The sequence below is a fragment of the Quercus lobata genome, chromosome 3, assembly GCF_001633185.2.
Source record: "Quercus lobata isolate SW786 chromosome 3, ValleyOak3.0 Primary Assembly, whole genome shotgun sequence".
NCBI classification, from domain to species: domain Eukaryota; kingdom Viridiplantae; phylum Streptophyta; class Magnoliopsida; order Fagales; family Fagaceae; genus Quercus; species Quercus lobata.
In genome coordinates, this window is record NC_044906.1 from 20,882,484 (window position 1) to 20,895,995 (window position 13,512).

The following is a 13,512-nucleotide window of genomic DNA, read 5'->3' on the forward strand; positions in this document are numbered from 1 at the left end:
CAATATAGGAGCAACATAGTTTGCAACGCGTTTCTCCAACAAAATAGGGTCATGAACAGTACACGCATGGTTTGTTTTATTAATATCATATACTTTTTGGTTAATCTTCAAGATTTATGGGTTTAGTTTTTGGGTATGTTCTTCTACTTTTCTTCAGACTCACTAAACCCAGACATGATTGTGGGTTTAGTTTGGGTACAATTAGTTTGAACATGAAAAACAGAAAAATCTGGGTTTAGTTTTTGGTTAATCTTCATGTTCTGGGTTTAGTGAGCCAACTCAAGTTTCAAAATTTGGGTATGTTCTTCATGTTGTTCATGTTTAAGATTTGAGTAAGAGTGTTTTGATCTGGATGGGAGTGAGTTTTACATATTTCTGTGTTAGAGTAACGGTGAGGGAGAGGTGGGTACACGGCACATAAACGGTGACAATCACAGGTGGGCAAAGTGTCAAAATTTGAACCACGGGTAGGCACATAGAATTAGAGGCAAACCACAGGTGGGCATAGTGTAATTATCCCTAACAATATTCTTAATTTTTTACTTTTATATACTACACATAAACACTCTTTATTAGGTCTCTATTTTATTTTGGAATATCTTAAAATAAATTATTCTAAGAAAAGTCAAAAAATAAATTTCCGAAAATATTATTTACTTTTTTTTTTAAGTAAATTTTTGTTTGGCCTAAATTGATTAACAAAATCAGGATAGAAACAAATTAGATTTTTAAGAGAATTCAAGTGGATGTTTAATTGTTCCACACAATCTAACAATATTATAGTGGCCAATTTGAAAAAAGCATAACAAGCAGAGGTGTTTAGTTCTATGGTGTGGATATATATTTATTTTTGATAGATATGAGTGTTTTAAACATATAGCGTTCACTCTATGATATACATACATACATACATTTTCAATAGTTTAGAGATGAAAGATGAACTTTTTAATAGTTTAGGAACAAAAAATGAACTTTTTAAAGTTTAGGAATGAAGAAAAAAAAAAAAAAAAACTTTTGACAAAGTTTTGTGACCAAAATAGTATTTTACCTCTTTTTTTTTTTTTGTAGTGTTTGTTACACACATTTTTTTAACTGAAATCTTTAGTTGAAAATGCATTCATTAGGTTCTCTAGGTTCAATTTTTAGATCTAGATCCACTCTCAATTCTCGTTTTGGTTCAATTTCATCCATTTTTTTTTTAATTTTGGATTTTTTTATATGATGAGAATTGATCAGTTAGGGTTTTTGAGTTTTGACTGTTTTTTCATGCATGTGATTAAAATGGTTGCCATGATTGATTGATTGGATATATGAGATCTAGCCAAGTTGAATTTTTTCATTCTGTTGAGTTCTGTAGTTTCATTTTGTTCTAGATTTGTACATGTGTTTAAACACATGTTTTCAATTTTTAAACAATATTACATGTGTTTTCACACACTTTTTCACTTACACGTATTTCCAAAAAATACAAAGAATGTTACTAAAATAACGTACTTTGAGTTTGTGTTCAATTTTTTCTTTTTCAAACACTTGCATGGCATTTGAATTTTGAGCTTTTTGATGGATTCATTGAATTTTGTTTCTAGACCTTTATTGCTTTTGAAAGTGGAATTTGACTTGGTTTTGATAATTGCTTTTGAAAATGAATGTTTCAGCTTGATATATATATATATTGAAAAAAAAGAGTACTTTCATAACTTAATTGAAAATTTAGCTACTCATATTAATTGAAATAAAACACAAAAATAAAAGAAGTAGCACGTGGCCGCATCTACATGCTACACACACCTTCAGCCCTAGTCTTTATTTTCTCTCCACAATTTTACAAACTGACCAAAGGTTTATATATGAGAAGCCACTCCTAATACAAATCGGATTAGCCTACTTACCATTACTTTGATTTGCTCGTTTGTAATCCATCACATGTGGCTAACGCTGACCTAAAGCCTTGTTAGTAATTAGTAAAATCCCAACGTGACCCAAAAGTAAGAACTCCCATCTCAGGTTTGTGTTTTGGTGAAGAAATAAGGTGGCCTACGTCAAACATGCAATCAAGCCCATTGTACATCTCTTACTAAAGCAAACTTTTATATTTTCCTCTCTTTACTTTTCTTTTTCTTTTGTTGCTCTCCCAGGTTTCTTCTTGTCTCTTTTATTCTTCTCTTTCTTTTCCTTGCTTTGCTTTTCTTTTCTTTTTAATTTTACTTCCAGGTTTCTTCAAGTTGGCTTAGCAATTGACATAGCCCCACTTTGCATGTAAAGCCCTTATTACCAATAACACAACTATAATATATAATCAGTCATAAAATAACATAAAAGTAAGACCAAATATGTAGATATGAGAGTTTTTTATTATCTATATTTCGTGCATATCAATATACTACATATTGAAATTAATATAACATTATTATTTATGACATTTATTAAAATATAGAATTTTTTATCATTTGTTATGAGCAATGAAGTAATAACTAAATATAAGATTTTATTCAAATATAGAACATTATTAACTAAAAATCCGTTGAGACCCATTGAGTAATGCTAGAGATAATACAACTTTAAATATATGGATCTTACAAGTATGTGTCACTAATCACAAAAATATAAAATAGTAAAATGCTATAAAATATTATAAATTTTACTTCAAAGCCTTTACAAATTGATAAAAAAATTGATATGACAATTAATATGATTTGTGGAAGTCATCAACTTATTAAATGCATTTTTGAATTGCTTTTTGTGATTTTTTTTTTTTTTTTTTATACAAGATAGAAATTTTACTCTAATCTAATCTAAGTGTATATGTGTGTGAAGCTCCTTCTTAGAAACTTGAACCCCAGTCCTTTCTCCTTACACCTCTTACACCTTACAAGCACTTATACTTGTGAAATGACTATCGCACTAAGGGTGTGCGGTGGTTACTTTTTGTGATTGGTGATATATCTTTATAATTATAAGTCTCATGTTGTAAAATTTATAATATCTCTAACATCATTCATTCAAATACTTGTTTATTATCTTTTTGAAGTGTCACTAACATTTATTGCTACATCATTTGTAAGTTTTTTTTTTAGTAAAATTTGTTATTTTTTCAAAGAAAAAAAGCATATCACAAAATTAAAAGAATGGATTTTTGTTATAAAAAATTATGATATTAAAAAATAGCTAAATATTATTTGAATAATAACTAAACAACCCCATTAAAAATATATCGGCTTGGGCCTCCAAGTTTGTTGGGCCGCCCAAGCGAAAAAGAATACCCATCGAAAAGATCTATTTGAATGATCACTTGAAACAAACACTCTAAAATGTTTTCTTGACTGTTACTGGCCATTATAAACTCAAAAAGTCAATTCCCATCCCCCCCCCCCCCCCCCTTTTTATACAACTTTTTATGCAAAATTCTATTGCAAACATACTCACCGAAACTATCTTGTTTGAGAGAATATGTATCTCTTAAGCGAGGTCTTCCATAATTGAAATTTTAATCAAGACCAAATGTTCGCCTGTACTTTGTTTGTATCTCACTCAAGCAATAGTGAAGTCTTAAAGTTGTAGGTTTTAGTTAGCTTAATTAATAAAGTATCTGATAGTTGAATAAGAAATCTAGGATTCAATTCCCACTTACACCAAAAACTAATTAGTGTCCTGATCTAATGATAAAAAGATATCATCAAGAACAGACATCATAAGTTGGAACTCTCTAAAAAAAAGTCTTAAAAGTTTGTCCGTATCTTTACTAGTCTCTTGCTCAAGCAATGGCCTCCATTCAAGCATAAGTCAAGCTTTCAAGCTTGCTCGACTGAATACCTAACCTCAATTAATTTATTTTTTATTTTTGAAAATTGATCACCATTATTTATACTATCAAAGTAAGATCGTTTACATATTATAACATGCACTTTTTTATGCCTATATTTACAAATTGATGATGCACGAAAAACCAGTGAGCCAATCAATCCAAATGATGTTTGTTTTTCTTTGATGACTACTAATTTGATAAAAAATAATGGATTCTTCTTTATTTGTGAAGTTTGTCAAGAGAATGATAAGGACTCAGGAGGATTATGAGGGTGACTAAAATATAAGGAGATGTTCCTCTAGCTTTAGGTCAATCTTCTATTTTTTAACTATTTATCACAGTTCTATGAATAGTTTGTTTACGATTAAATTGTGGTTGTGTGTTAGTGTTTACAAGCTTAATCAAAACTATCGTAGTTGTACTCATTGCCTTATGTGAGGTTTATGGCGGGAAATTGATGCTCAGACTTTTGAGGGTTGTGAAAGATCAATTCATCATGCCCTGAAGTTTTAATTCCTCAAGACTTTGTTTGAATAAATACAAGGACAGAGTTAGGGCTTGAAGTTAGGGAGGCAGTTTTGCTATTAGTTGCGTGCTACGGCTCTAGCTTTCAGCTTAGTTGCTTAATAGCTAATGGTTTTTTTTTTTTTTTTTTTTGGTGTTTTTTATGTGTGAGTCCAAGTATGGACAAAATTATTTGTTTAAAATTTTTTAAAGGGTCAGATTATTTGTTTTTGGTAAAATTGGTTGATTAAGTTTAATTGTTTTTAGCTTTATTATTGGTAATTTTTGTTGTTGAATAATTTTTTTGGGCTTGTTTATTTTACTTTAGATTTTAGATCCATCCTTTAAAAGGAGAAAAATGCTAGAATGACAAACTTTTTTACAAATTATTAATGTGGTGAGAGGTTATTAATAAGTAAAAATGTAATGTAAGTGATAGGCCCAAATGCAAACCAATAAAATTTTACTACCACAATAATTTGTAAAAATGTTATAGAAAAGTTTGTAATTAGAGTAGTACTCATAAAAGAATCAATGAGAATGAATGGATAAGTGCTTTGGGGTTATTTTCTTGTGCTGCTTTGCCTGACTTGCTTGATTGATATACTTTCAGAATTTAATTTTGGTGTATCTGTTGTACACTTCATGTGTACTTGGATGACGCCCTTTTAGCCTTTTAAATGAAATTTTACTTTAAAAAAAATCAGTAGCTGATAATTTCCATTAGAATTATGTGATTTTGTTGTTTGTTAACAACGGAAATTCCATAGCAGAATACATTTAATTTAAACTTGAATTTAATTTAAATGTAGGGTTAAGTAACATTTTCTCCAAATCCATCAAGGTTTCTTTTTCTGTGTTTCCCCATAATTTTTAGTATCAGAATTTTAAGTAAATATTTTATTTGAATTTTGATGATTTTTTTTTTTTTTTTTTTTTTTTTTTTTTTTTGGGGTAAGGTATATCTACACATACACTACACTGAATTTAGTTGTTGAATCTACACATACACTACACTGAATTTAATTAGTTGTTGAATTGCTTAGAGGTTGCCATGCTTGCTGTTTCTACAGATTATGACAAGTGATTTAACTATTTGTTATGCTCAAACTTGGTGGAAAATATGCATATACAGTGGTGGAGCTAGGAATTTTGTTTAGGGGGCCGAATAAAAATTAACAAGAACAAACTTTCATTACATAATTCTTGATTATTAAGATTGAAGGGGCAAAATTTAGCATGATGGACTTTCACCGCATTGGGCCTGACGGATCCAAGCCCATGGGCCGGCAACAGGTGAGCCTAGGGCCTAGAGTGATTCCAGATTCTTGATGCGCACGTAGAGTCCAAAAGGAAATCAGAAACCTAGCGCAAAGAGCATTCCAGAAGATACGCGCGTTAATGGAAAATCCACTCTACAAGGAAATGTTGTGTCCATCACATTTGGGATTCCTCAAGAGGATTCCTATAAGGAAAAGACTTCTATGTCAAGGGGGAGAGGTCAACCTACTACTACTATAAAAGCCCCAATACCCTCACAAATCAAGGTACACATAATTTACCCTCTCTAGCACTCTAGAGTTGAGAACGATTCTAACTTGACCGTCGGAGGGTATTTGGCCGATACCACACCAGTGCCCTCGGCGAGATCACTTCTTTCTTCTTGTAGGTTGTTAGTTTAAGCGAGCGTGGATCGTGTAGCTCACTGGTGATTTTACGGCATCATCAGTTGGTGCCGTCTGTGGGGAAACGAAGAGTTTAGCCAGACTATCGCCTCCCGGACATAAGAGTCGCATGGTACTCACTCGCTCGATGGCTACCACCAACAACGTTTAAGAAGAAGAGCCGCCAAGATCTACTGCATTAAAGAGACAGGTCCAGACTCTCATGGCAACAGTAGAACGACTCACGAAGCAGAACCATGATCTGGAGGAGCAGCTACGCCAAAGGGATGCAGGATCTAACGTTCAAGAGGAAAACCAAGAAGGTAACAATGCCAAACGAAGGGACCAGGAGAAGCCAGAGGGCAGCAACGCCCCAAGCCGACCAGAGCGGCAAAACATAAGTCTTCCATCTCTCATGGATTTTGCCCCTTCACCTATTATCGCAGAGATGCAGGCTATGAAGGAGCAAATGGAGGTCATGGTGAATGCCCTCAAGGGACGAGTATCCACTGATCTCGATGACCTAGTGAACAGAATCGACTCACCATTCACTACCTCCGTCAACTCATTCCCCCTGCCACCGAAATTCCGGATGCCCCAGATTGAAAGCTACGACGGGGTCAAGGACCCCCTCGATCATCTAGAGACTTTCAAGACCCTAATGCACCTTCAAGGGGTACCAGATGAGATCATGTGTAGGGCATTCTCGACGACGATAAAGGGCCCTACAAGGGTTTGGTTCAGTAGATTGACACCAAGCTCCATCAATACTTTCAAGGAGTTGAGCGCCCAGTTCACCTCGCACTTCATAGGCGGACATCGGTACAAAAGGTCCACCGCGTGCTTAATGAGCATCAAGCAGTGAGAAGACAAGACGATGCTGGCCTACATAACTCGTTTCAACAAGGAAGCCCTCTCAATTAACGAAGCTGACGATAAGATACTCGTAGCTGCATTTACTAGCGGGCTATGGAAGGGTAAGTTCTTGTTTTCTTTACACAAGAATGACCCAAAGACCATGACGAACGTGCTCTACAGAACTACCAAATACATGAATGCAGAAGATGCATTGCTAGCACGCGAGGAAAAGCCTAAGAAGAGGGAGAGGCAGGAAGACACGCGACAAGATAGGGGGCGAAAGGTTGCTAGAACCGGAGATCAACGAGATGAAAAGCGCCCTAGACCCCCCATTGGAAGGTTCAGCAATTTCACCCCATTAACTGCCCCGATCGATCAAGTTTTGATGCAAATCAAAGATGAAGGAGCACTGACGTTCCCTGGTAAATTAAAGGGATATCCCAACAAAAGGCCAAGGGACAAGTATTGTCGCTTTCACCGAGACCACGGGCACGACACAGGCAATTGCTACGACTTAAAGCAGCAAATTGAGGCCCTTATCAGACAAGGGAAGCTACAGAGGTTCGTCAGCAAGGAAAGAATCGATCCATCGAAGGAACAGGCCCCACGACAGGAGAACGAGCGCCCTAGACCACCTATAGGGGACATAAGAATGATCGTAGAGGGCACAACCGCAGCCGAATCTTCCAAAAAAGCCCGCAAAACCTACCTCAAGATGGTCCATAGCGACCAACTTACAGGATCCATACCCAAGATGCCACGAATAGATAACCCCGTTATCGGATTTTCAGAGGATGACGCTCGGAGACTTCACCATGCTCATGACGACGCACTTGTGGTCAGCTTGTAAATAGGGGATTATAACATGCATCGGGTCCTCGTCGACAACGGCAGCTTAGCAGATATCCTATACTATCTAGCATTCCAGCAAATGAGAATTGACAGGGAACGGTTGAACCCAACGAATGCCCCACTCGTGGGATTCGGGGGAACGAAGGTGTTCCCCTTGGGCGCAATAACTCTAGCTGTGACGGCAGGTGACTATCCTCAGCAGATCACTAAGGAGGTAACTTTTCTCGTGGTCGACTGCTCATCCGCCTACAATGCCATCCTTGGGTGACCCACTCTCAATTCCTGGAAGGCGATAACTTCAACATACCACTTGATGATTAAATTCCCGACGGAGTATGGGGTGGGAGAACTGCGGGGAAATCAAATAGCAGCGTGGGAATGCTATATTGCCATGTTAGAAATGGAGGATCAACAGCAAATGATGTGTATCGGAAAGCAGTGAGCATTAGTAGAGCTAGTTGAAGAGCTAGAAGAGGTGAGACTTGATGACACGCGGCCTGAACGGACGACTAAAATTGGCACACTAGCTAGTTGGCCAGTGCGCCAAACGATCACGACTTTCCTTAGAGATAACCAAGACGTGTTCGCCTAGAGTCATGAAGACATGCCAGGAATCGACCCCTCAGTCATGGTCCACAAGTTAAATGTGTCACCCTCATTGCCTCTAATCTAGCAAAAGAAACGAGTCTTCGCCCAGGAGCGGGACAAGGCCATAGCCGAGGAGGTTCAGAAATTACTGGAGGCAGGTTTCATCCGGGAAGTATACTATCCCGACTGGTTGGCAAACGTCGTTATGGTTAAAAAGGCCAACGGAAACTGGAGGATGTGCGTAGATTTCACGGACCTCAACAAGGCTTGCCCTAAAGACAGCTACCCGCTCTCACGGATAGATACCATGGTAGATTCAACTGCAAGACATCAGCTCCTAAGCTTTATGGACGCTTTCTTCGGTTATAACCAGATCAGGATGGACGAATTTGATCAAGAGAAGACCTCCTTCATCACAAGTCAGGGATTATTCTACTACAAGGTGATGCCTTCCGGACTCAAAAATGCTGGGGCAACATACCAAAGGCTAATGAATAAGATGTTCGCACATTAGATCGGCAGAAACGTACAGGTTTATGTTGACGACATGTTGGTAAAAAGCCTGCATGAAGTTGGCCATCTAGACGACCTAAGGGAGACCTTTGATATGCTCCGATCATTCAACATGAAGCTGAATCCAAAAAAATGCGCATTCGGAGTGACGGCTGGGAAGTTCTTGGGTTTCATGGTGTCCCAAAGAGGAATAGAGGTCAATCTGAAGAAGGTGCGAGCCATAATGGAGTTGGAACCACCAAGGACAGTTAAGGAGGTCCAAAGTTTAAACGGCAAGATCGCAACCCTAAACAGGTTTGTCTCGAGGATGACGGACAGGTGTTTACCATCCATTCTTCCGCACTCTAAGGAAATCATTTGAGTGGATGGATGAATGCCAGACGGCATTTAACGACTTGAAGTCATATCTCTCATCTCCACTGTTGCTTAGTCCATCCATGCCGGGCGAAGAACTCTACTTATATTTAGCCGTTTCACAAGATGCAGTAAGCGCAGCTTTGGTAAGAGAGGAGGATGGATCTCAGAAACCAGTCTACTTTATCAGCCGAGCACTTTGAGAAGCAGAAGAGAGGTACCCTCAGATGGAGAAGTTGGCTTTCGCGTTGGTAATCGCCGCGCGAAGAGTTAAGCCATACTTCCAAGCACATACAATCGTTGTCTTAACAGACAAGCCATTGAGAAGAGCCATGAGCAGCCTAGAAGTAGCAGGAAGAATGGCTTTGTGGGCAATAGAGTTGAGCGAGTTTGACATCCAATACCGCCCACGGACGGCCATAAAAGGGCAGGTAGTAGTTGACTTCATCGCCGAGTTCACTCTCGGGGAAGGCCAGACGGAGGAAGAGAAAGAACAATGGAATATCTATACGAACAGATCCTCAAATATACGAGCCGGAGTAGCCGGGGTAGTGGTCCAAACTCCGCAGGGGGACAAGATACAATGTATGATCCGACTGGATTTCCCTACAACCAACAACGAGGCAGAGTATGAAGCCTTGGTGGCAGGGCTAGACCTTGCAAAGGCCACAGGAGCAGAAAACATAGTCGTCCACTGTGATTCACAAGTCATAACAAGTCAGATCAATGGCGACTACAAGTGCAAGAACGATAGAATGAAGAGGTATCTAGAAGAAGTGAAATATCGAATCAGCGACCTCGAAGTCAAATTCATTCAGATCCCAAGGGAAGAAAACGAATGGCCCGACCATCTAGCAAAAGCTGCGTCGGCTGAATTTATGCTGGTCCCCAAACAAGTATTATCATTCGTTCAAACCTCCTCACTTATCGATGACGGAACAAATGTGCAGGTGGTGAACTCTGAATGCAATTGGACCATGCCATTGATATCCTACCTAAAAACTGGGGTATTGCCAGACGAGAAGGGCGCCGCAAGAAAGCTGAAGGTCTAGGCATCACGGTTCGTGCTGATAAAGGACGTCTTATATAAAAGAGGTTTCTCTCGACCGTATCTGAGGTGTTTATGCCAAGAGGAAGCAGATTACGTGATGAGAGAAGTACACGAGGGTATCTGCGAAAACCACTCGGGCGCACGATCACTTGTACACAAGTTGATCCGAACAGGATACTACTGGCCTACAATGATGAAGGATGTGCAAGCCTATGTCCAGTCCTATGACAAATGCCAGAGGTTCAGCAATTTCATCAGACAGCCGTCCGAAGAACTGACACCTATGACGGCACCCTGGCCGTTCGCACAATGGGGACTTGATATCATGAGTCCATTCCCGACGGCGATCCGATAGTTAAAATTCCTGATAGTTGGCATAGACTACTTCACTAAGTGGGTAGAGGCAGAAGCCTTAGCCACCATCACGGAGAAGAACATCCGAAGTTTTGTCTGGAGGAATATCATATGCAGGTACGGGATACCTAGAGTACTGGTCTCTGACAACGGTAAGCAATTCGACAACAGCGCGTTCAGAGACTTCTGCTCGGAGCTAGGGATCAAGAATCACTACTCGTCACCAGCACACCCACAGGCAAACGGGCAAGTCAAGGTCACGAACCAGTCCTTGCTCAAGATAATCAAGACCCGGCTCGAGGGGGATGGGTATCTGGCCGGAAAAACTACCTAGCGTCCTATGGGTATACCGGACCACGGCAAGAACGCCCACTGGAGAAACACCATTTCGACTTGCATATGGAACCGAAGCTGTCATTCCCGCAGAAGTGGGGCTCACGAGCTACCGGGTGGAGAACTACAACGAAGATAAGAACAAAGAGGTCATATGCCTCCAGCTCGACCTAGTGGACGAAGTCAGAGTGGCAGCAGAGCAAAGGTTGGCGCGTTATCAGAATCTCATGGCAAAACACTACAACACCAAAGTGAGGCATAAGGACTTCCAGGTCGGTGATCTTGTACTACGGAAAGTAATGGGTGCCGCTAGAGATCTTTCACAAGGAAAACTCGGCCCCAACTGGGAAGGACCCTACAGGATCGCATCATGGCAAAGAAAGGGGACCCACCATCTCTAGACACTGGACGGACAAAAGCTGCAGCACCCTTGGAACACGGAGCATCTACGGAAATACTACCAGTAGAGAGAATATGAACGACTCCCCAATTTCCCAGTTTATTTAATCTTTAGCTACAATTTACTAGTTTTTCTTTAACTATTCTTGCTACAATCTTTTTGTGCCTTTTAAGCCCAAAGGGGCAAGCACTTTTTTCTACAAACGCATTTTTCTTTAAAGAAGAATATTCAGATACAGCTTTGATTTTCCACATGGATTTTTTATGGATAGGCTACACAAAGTCCACAAAGTGGACGGATCACCCAAAGGGTGAAAATAATTTGCAAAGTCCACAAAGTGGACAGATCACCCAAAGGGTGAAAATAACTTAAGTCCACAAAGTGGACGGATCACCCAAAGGGTGAAAATAACTTAGTCCATAAAGTGAATGGATCACCCAAAGTGTGAAAATAATTTGAAGTTCACAAAGTGGATGGATCACCCAAAGGGTGAAAATAATTTGCAAAGTTCACAAAGTGGACAGATCACCCAAAGGGTGAAAATAACTTAGTCCACAAAGTGGACGGATCACCCAAAGAGTGAAAATAATTTGAAGTTCACAAAGTGGACGGATCACCCAAAGGGTGAAAATAATTTGCAAAGTCCACAAAGTGGACGGATCACCCAAAGGGTGAAAATAACTTAGTCCACAAAGTGGACAGATCACCCAAAGGGTGAAAATAACTTAAGTCCACAAAGTGGACGGATCACCCAAAGTGTGAAAATAATTTGAAGTTCACAAAGTGGACGGATCACCCAAAGGGTGAAAATAATTTGCAAAGTTCACAAAGTGGACGGATCACCCAAAGTGTGAAAATAACTTAGTCCACAAAGTGGACGGATCACCCAAAGGTCGGATCACCCAAATGGTGAAAATAACTTAAGTCCACAAAGTGGACGGATCACCCAAAGGGTGAAAATAATTTAGTCCACAAAGTGGACGGATCACCCAAATGTGAAAATAATTTAAAGTCCACAAAGTGGATGGATCACCCAAAGGGTGAAAATAATTTGTAAAGTCCACAAAGTGGACGGATTACCCAAAGGGTGAAAATAACTTAAGTCCACAAAATGGACGGATCACCCAAAAGGTGAAAATAACTTAGTCCACAAAGTGGACGGATCACCCAAAGGGTGAAAATAATTTAAAGTTCACAAAGTGGACGGATCACCCAAAGGCTGAAAATAACTTAGTCCACAAAGTGGACGGATCACCCAAAGGGTGAAAATAATTTAGTCCACAAAGTGCACGGATCACCCAAAGGTTGAAAATATTCGTATTCCGCAAAATAGACGGATGAATGAAAGTCCATAAATACACAGGTAAATAGACGGATACCAGACCGTCAATGCCGTTATACAAAAATTACATAGACAGGTATTTACTTTCTAAAAAAGGACGGATATTTATGCACCATTCAAAAAATAATAAAGATTGATATATAGCAAGCATAAAATTTTAAGATAACGCAATAATGATGGATAAAACCCACAGAGGGTAATTGTTTAATACACAAAATGAAGGATGGATCGTTCTCAAATACAAAAATTAATAATAAAATAATCAATCTACATTTTTGGGTCAGCATCTTGGACATTTTTCGCAGGAACTGATTCTCTGTCACCCTGGACTGCATCCTCACCAAAAAGGTCGTTTGTGTTCTCTGAAGCGACGGGCAAAGCAGACGTCCGATCTTGGTCATTGATAGTTATCATCGACACATCCAACTTAGGGTATGCTCTTTGAACTTGACGAAGCACGTCATCAAAACCTTGAAGGAACGAACCCCCCAGCTCGCCTAATAAGGCGTCAGAATCACGGTATTCCCGAACCGCTACCTCCTTAGCCTGACGGAGCGTTTCCTTCAAGTCTTGGATTTCCTTTTCTTTGTTCTCCAGGGCCTTCCCCGCCTCATCCGTCTTCTGCTCAAGTTCTTTCCTTGCCTGCTCTGAAAGATCAAACTTCTTCTCCGTAGTGGACTTCCACTTATGAAGTTGACCAAGCTCATCCTCCGTCTGCTCTGCCTTTGCTCGCACACGTTCTAGAGCTGCCTCTCGGTTAAGACACCGATCCATTAAGCCCTTCATCATGACCAAGGACTGGAACAAACAAGTTAAAAAGTGTTTGACAAAAAACTAAGTAGACGGACTTAAGGCGACGGAGAAAGATTACCTGAGCAATAGCAAAGAGACCCGTCT

The 13,512-nt window shown here is 39.4% G+C and overlaps 1 protein-coding gene across 1 annotated transcript; it reads left to right on the top strand.

Annotated features, from left to right (window-relative positions):
* Nucleotides 1-6,847: 6,847 nt before the first annotated feature.
* On the top strand, nt 6,848-7,678 carry LOC115980529. The gene has a single exon (XM_031102763.1). It carries the CDS (start codon nt 6,848-6,850, stop codon nt 7,676-7,678), a length of 831 nt encoding a protein of 276 aa, XP_030958623.1.
* Nucleotides 7,679-13,512: the final 5,834 nt, after the last annotated feature.

Coding starts and splice junctions, on each gene's coding strand:
- LOC115980529 (XM_031102763.1), top strand. CDS start 6,848: ATGCTGGCCTACATAACTCGTTTCAACAAGGAAGCCCTCTCAATTAAC.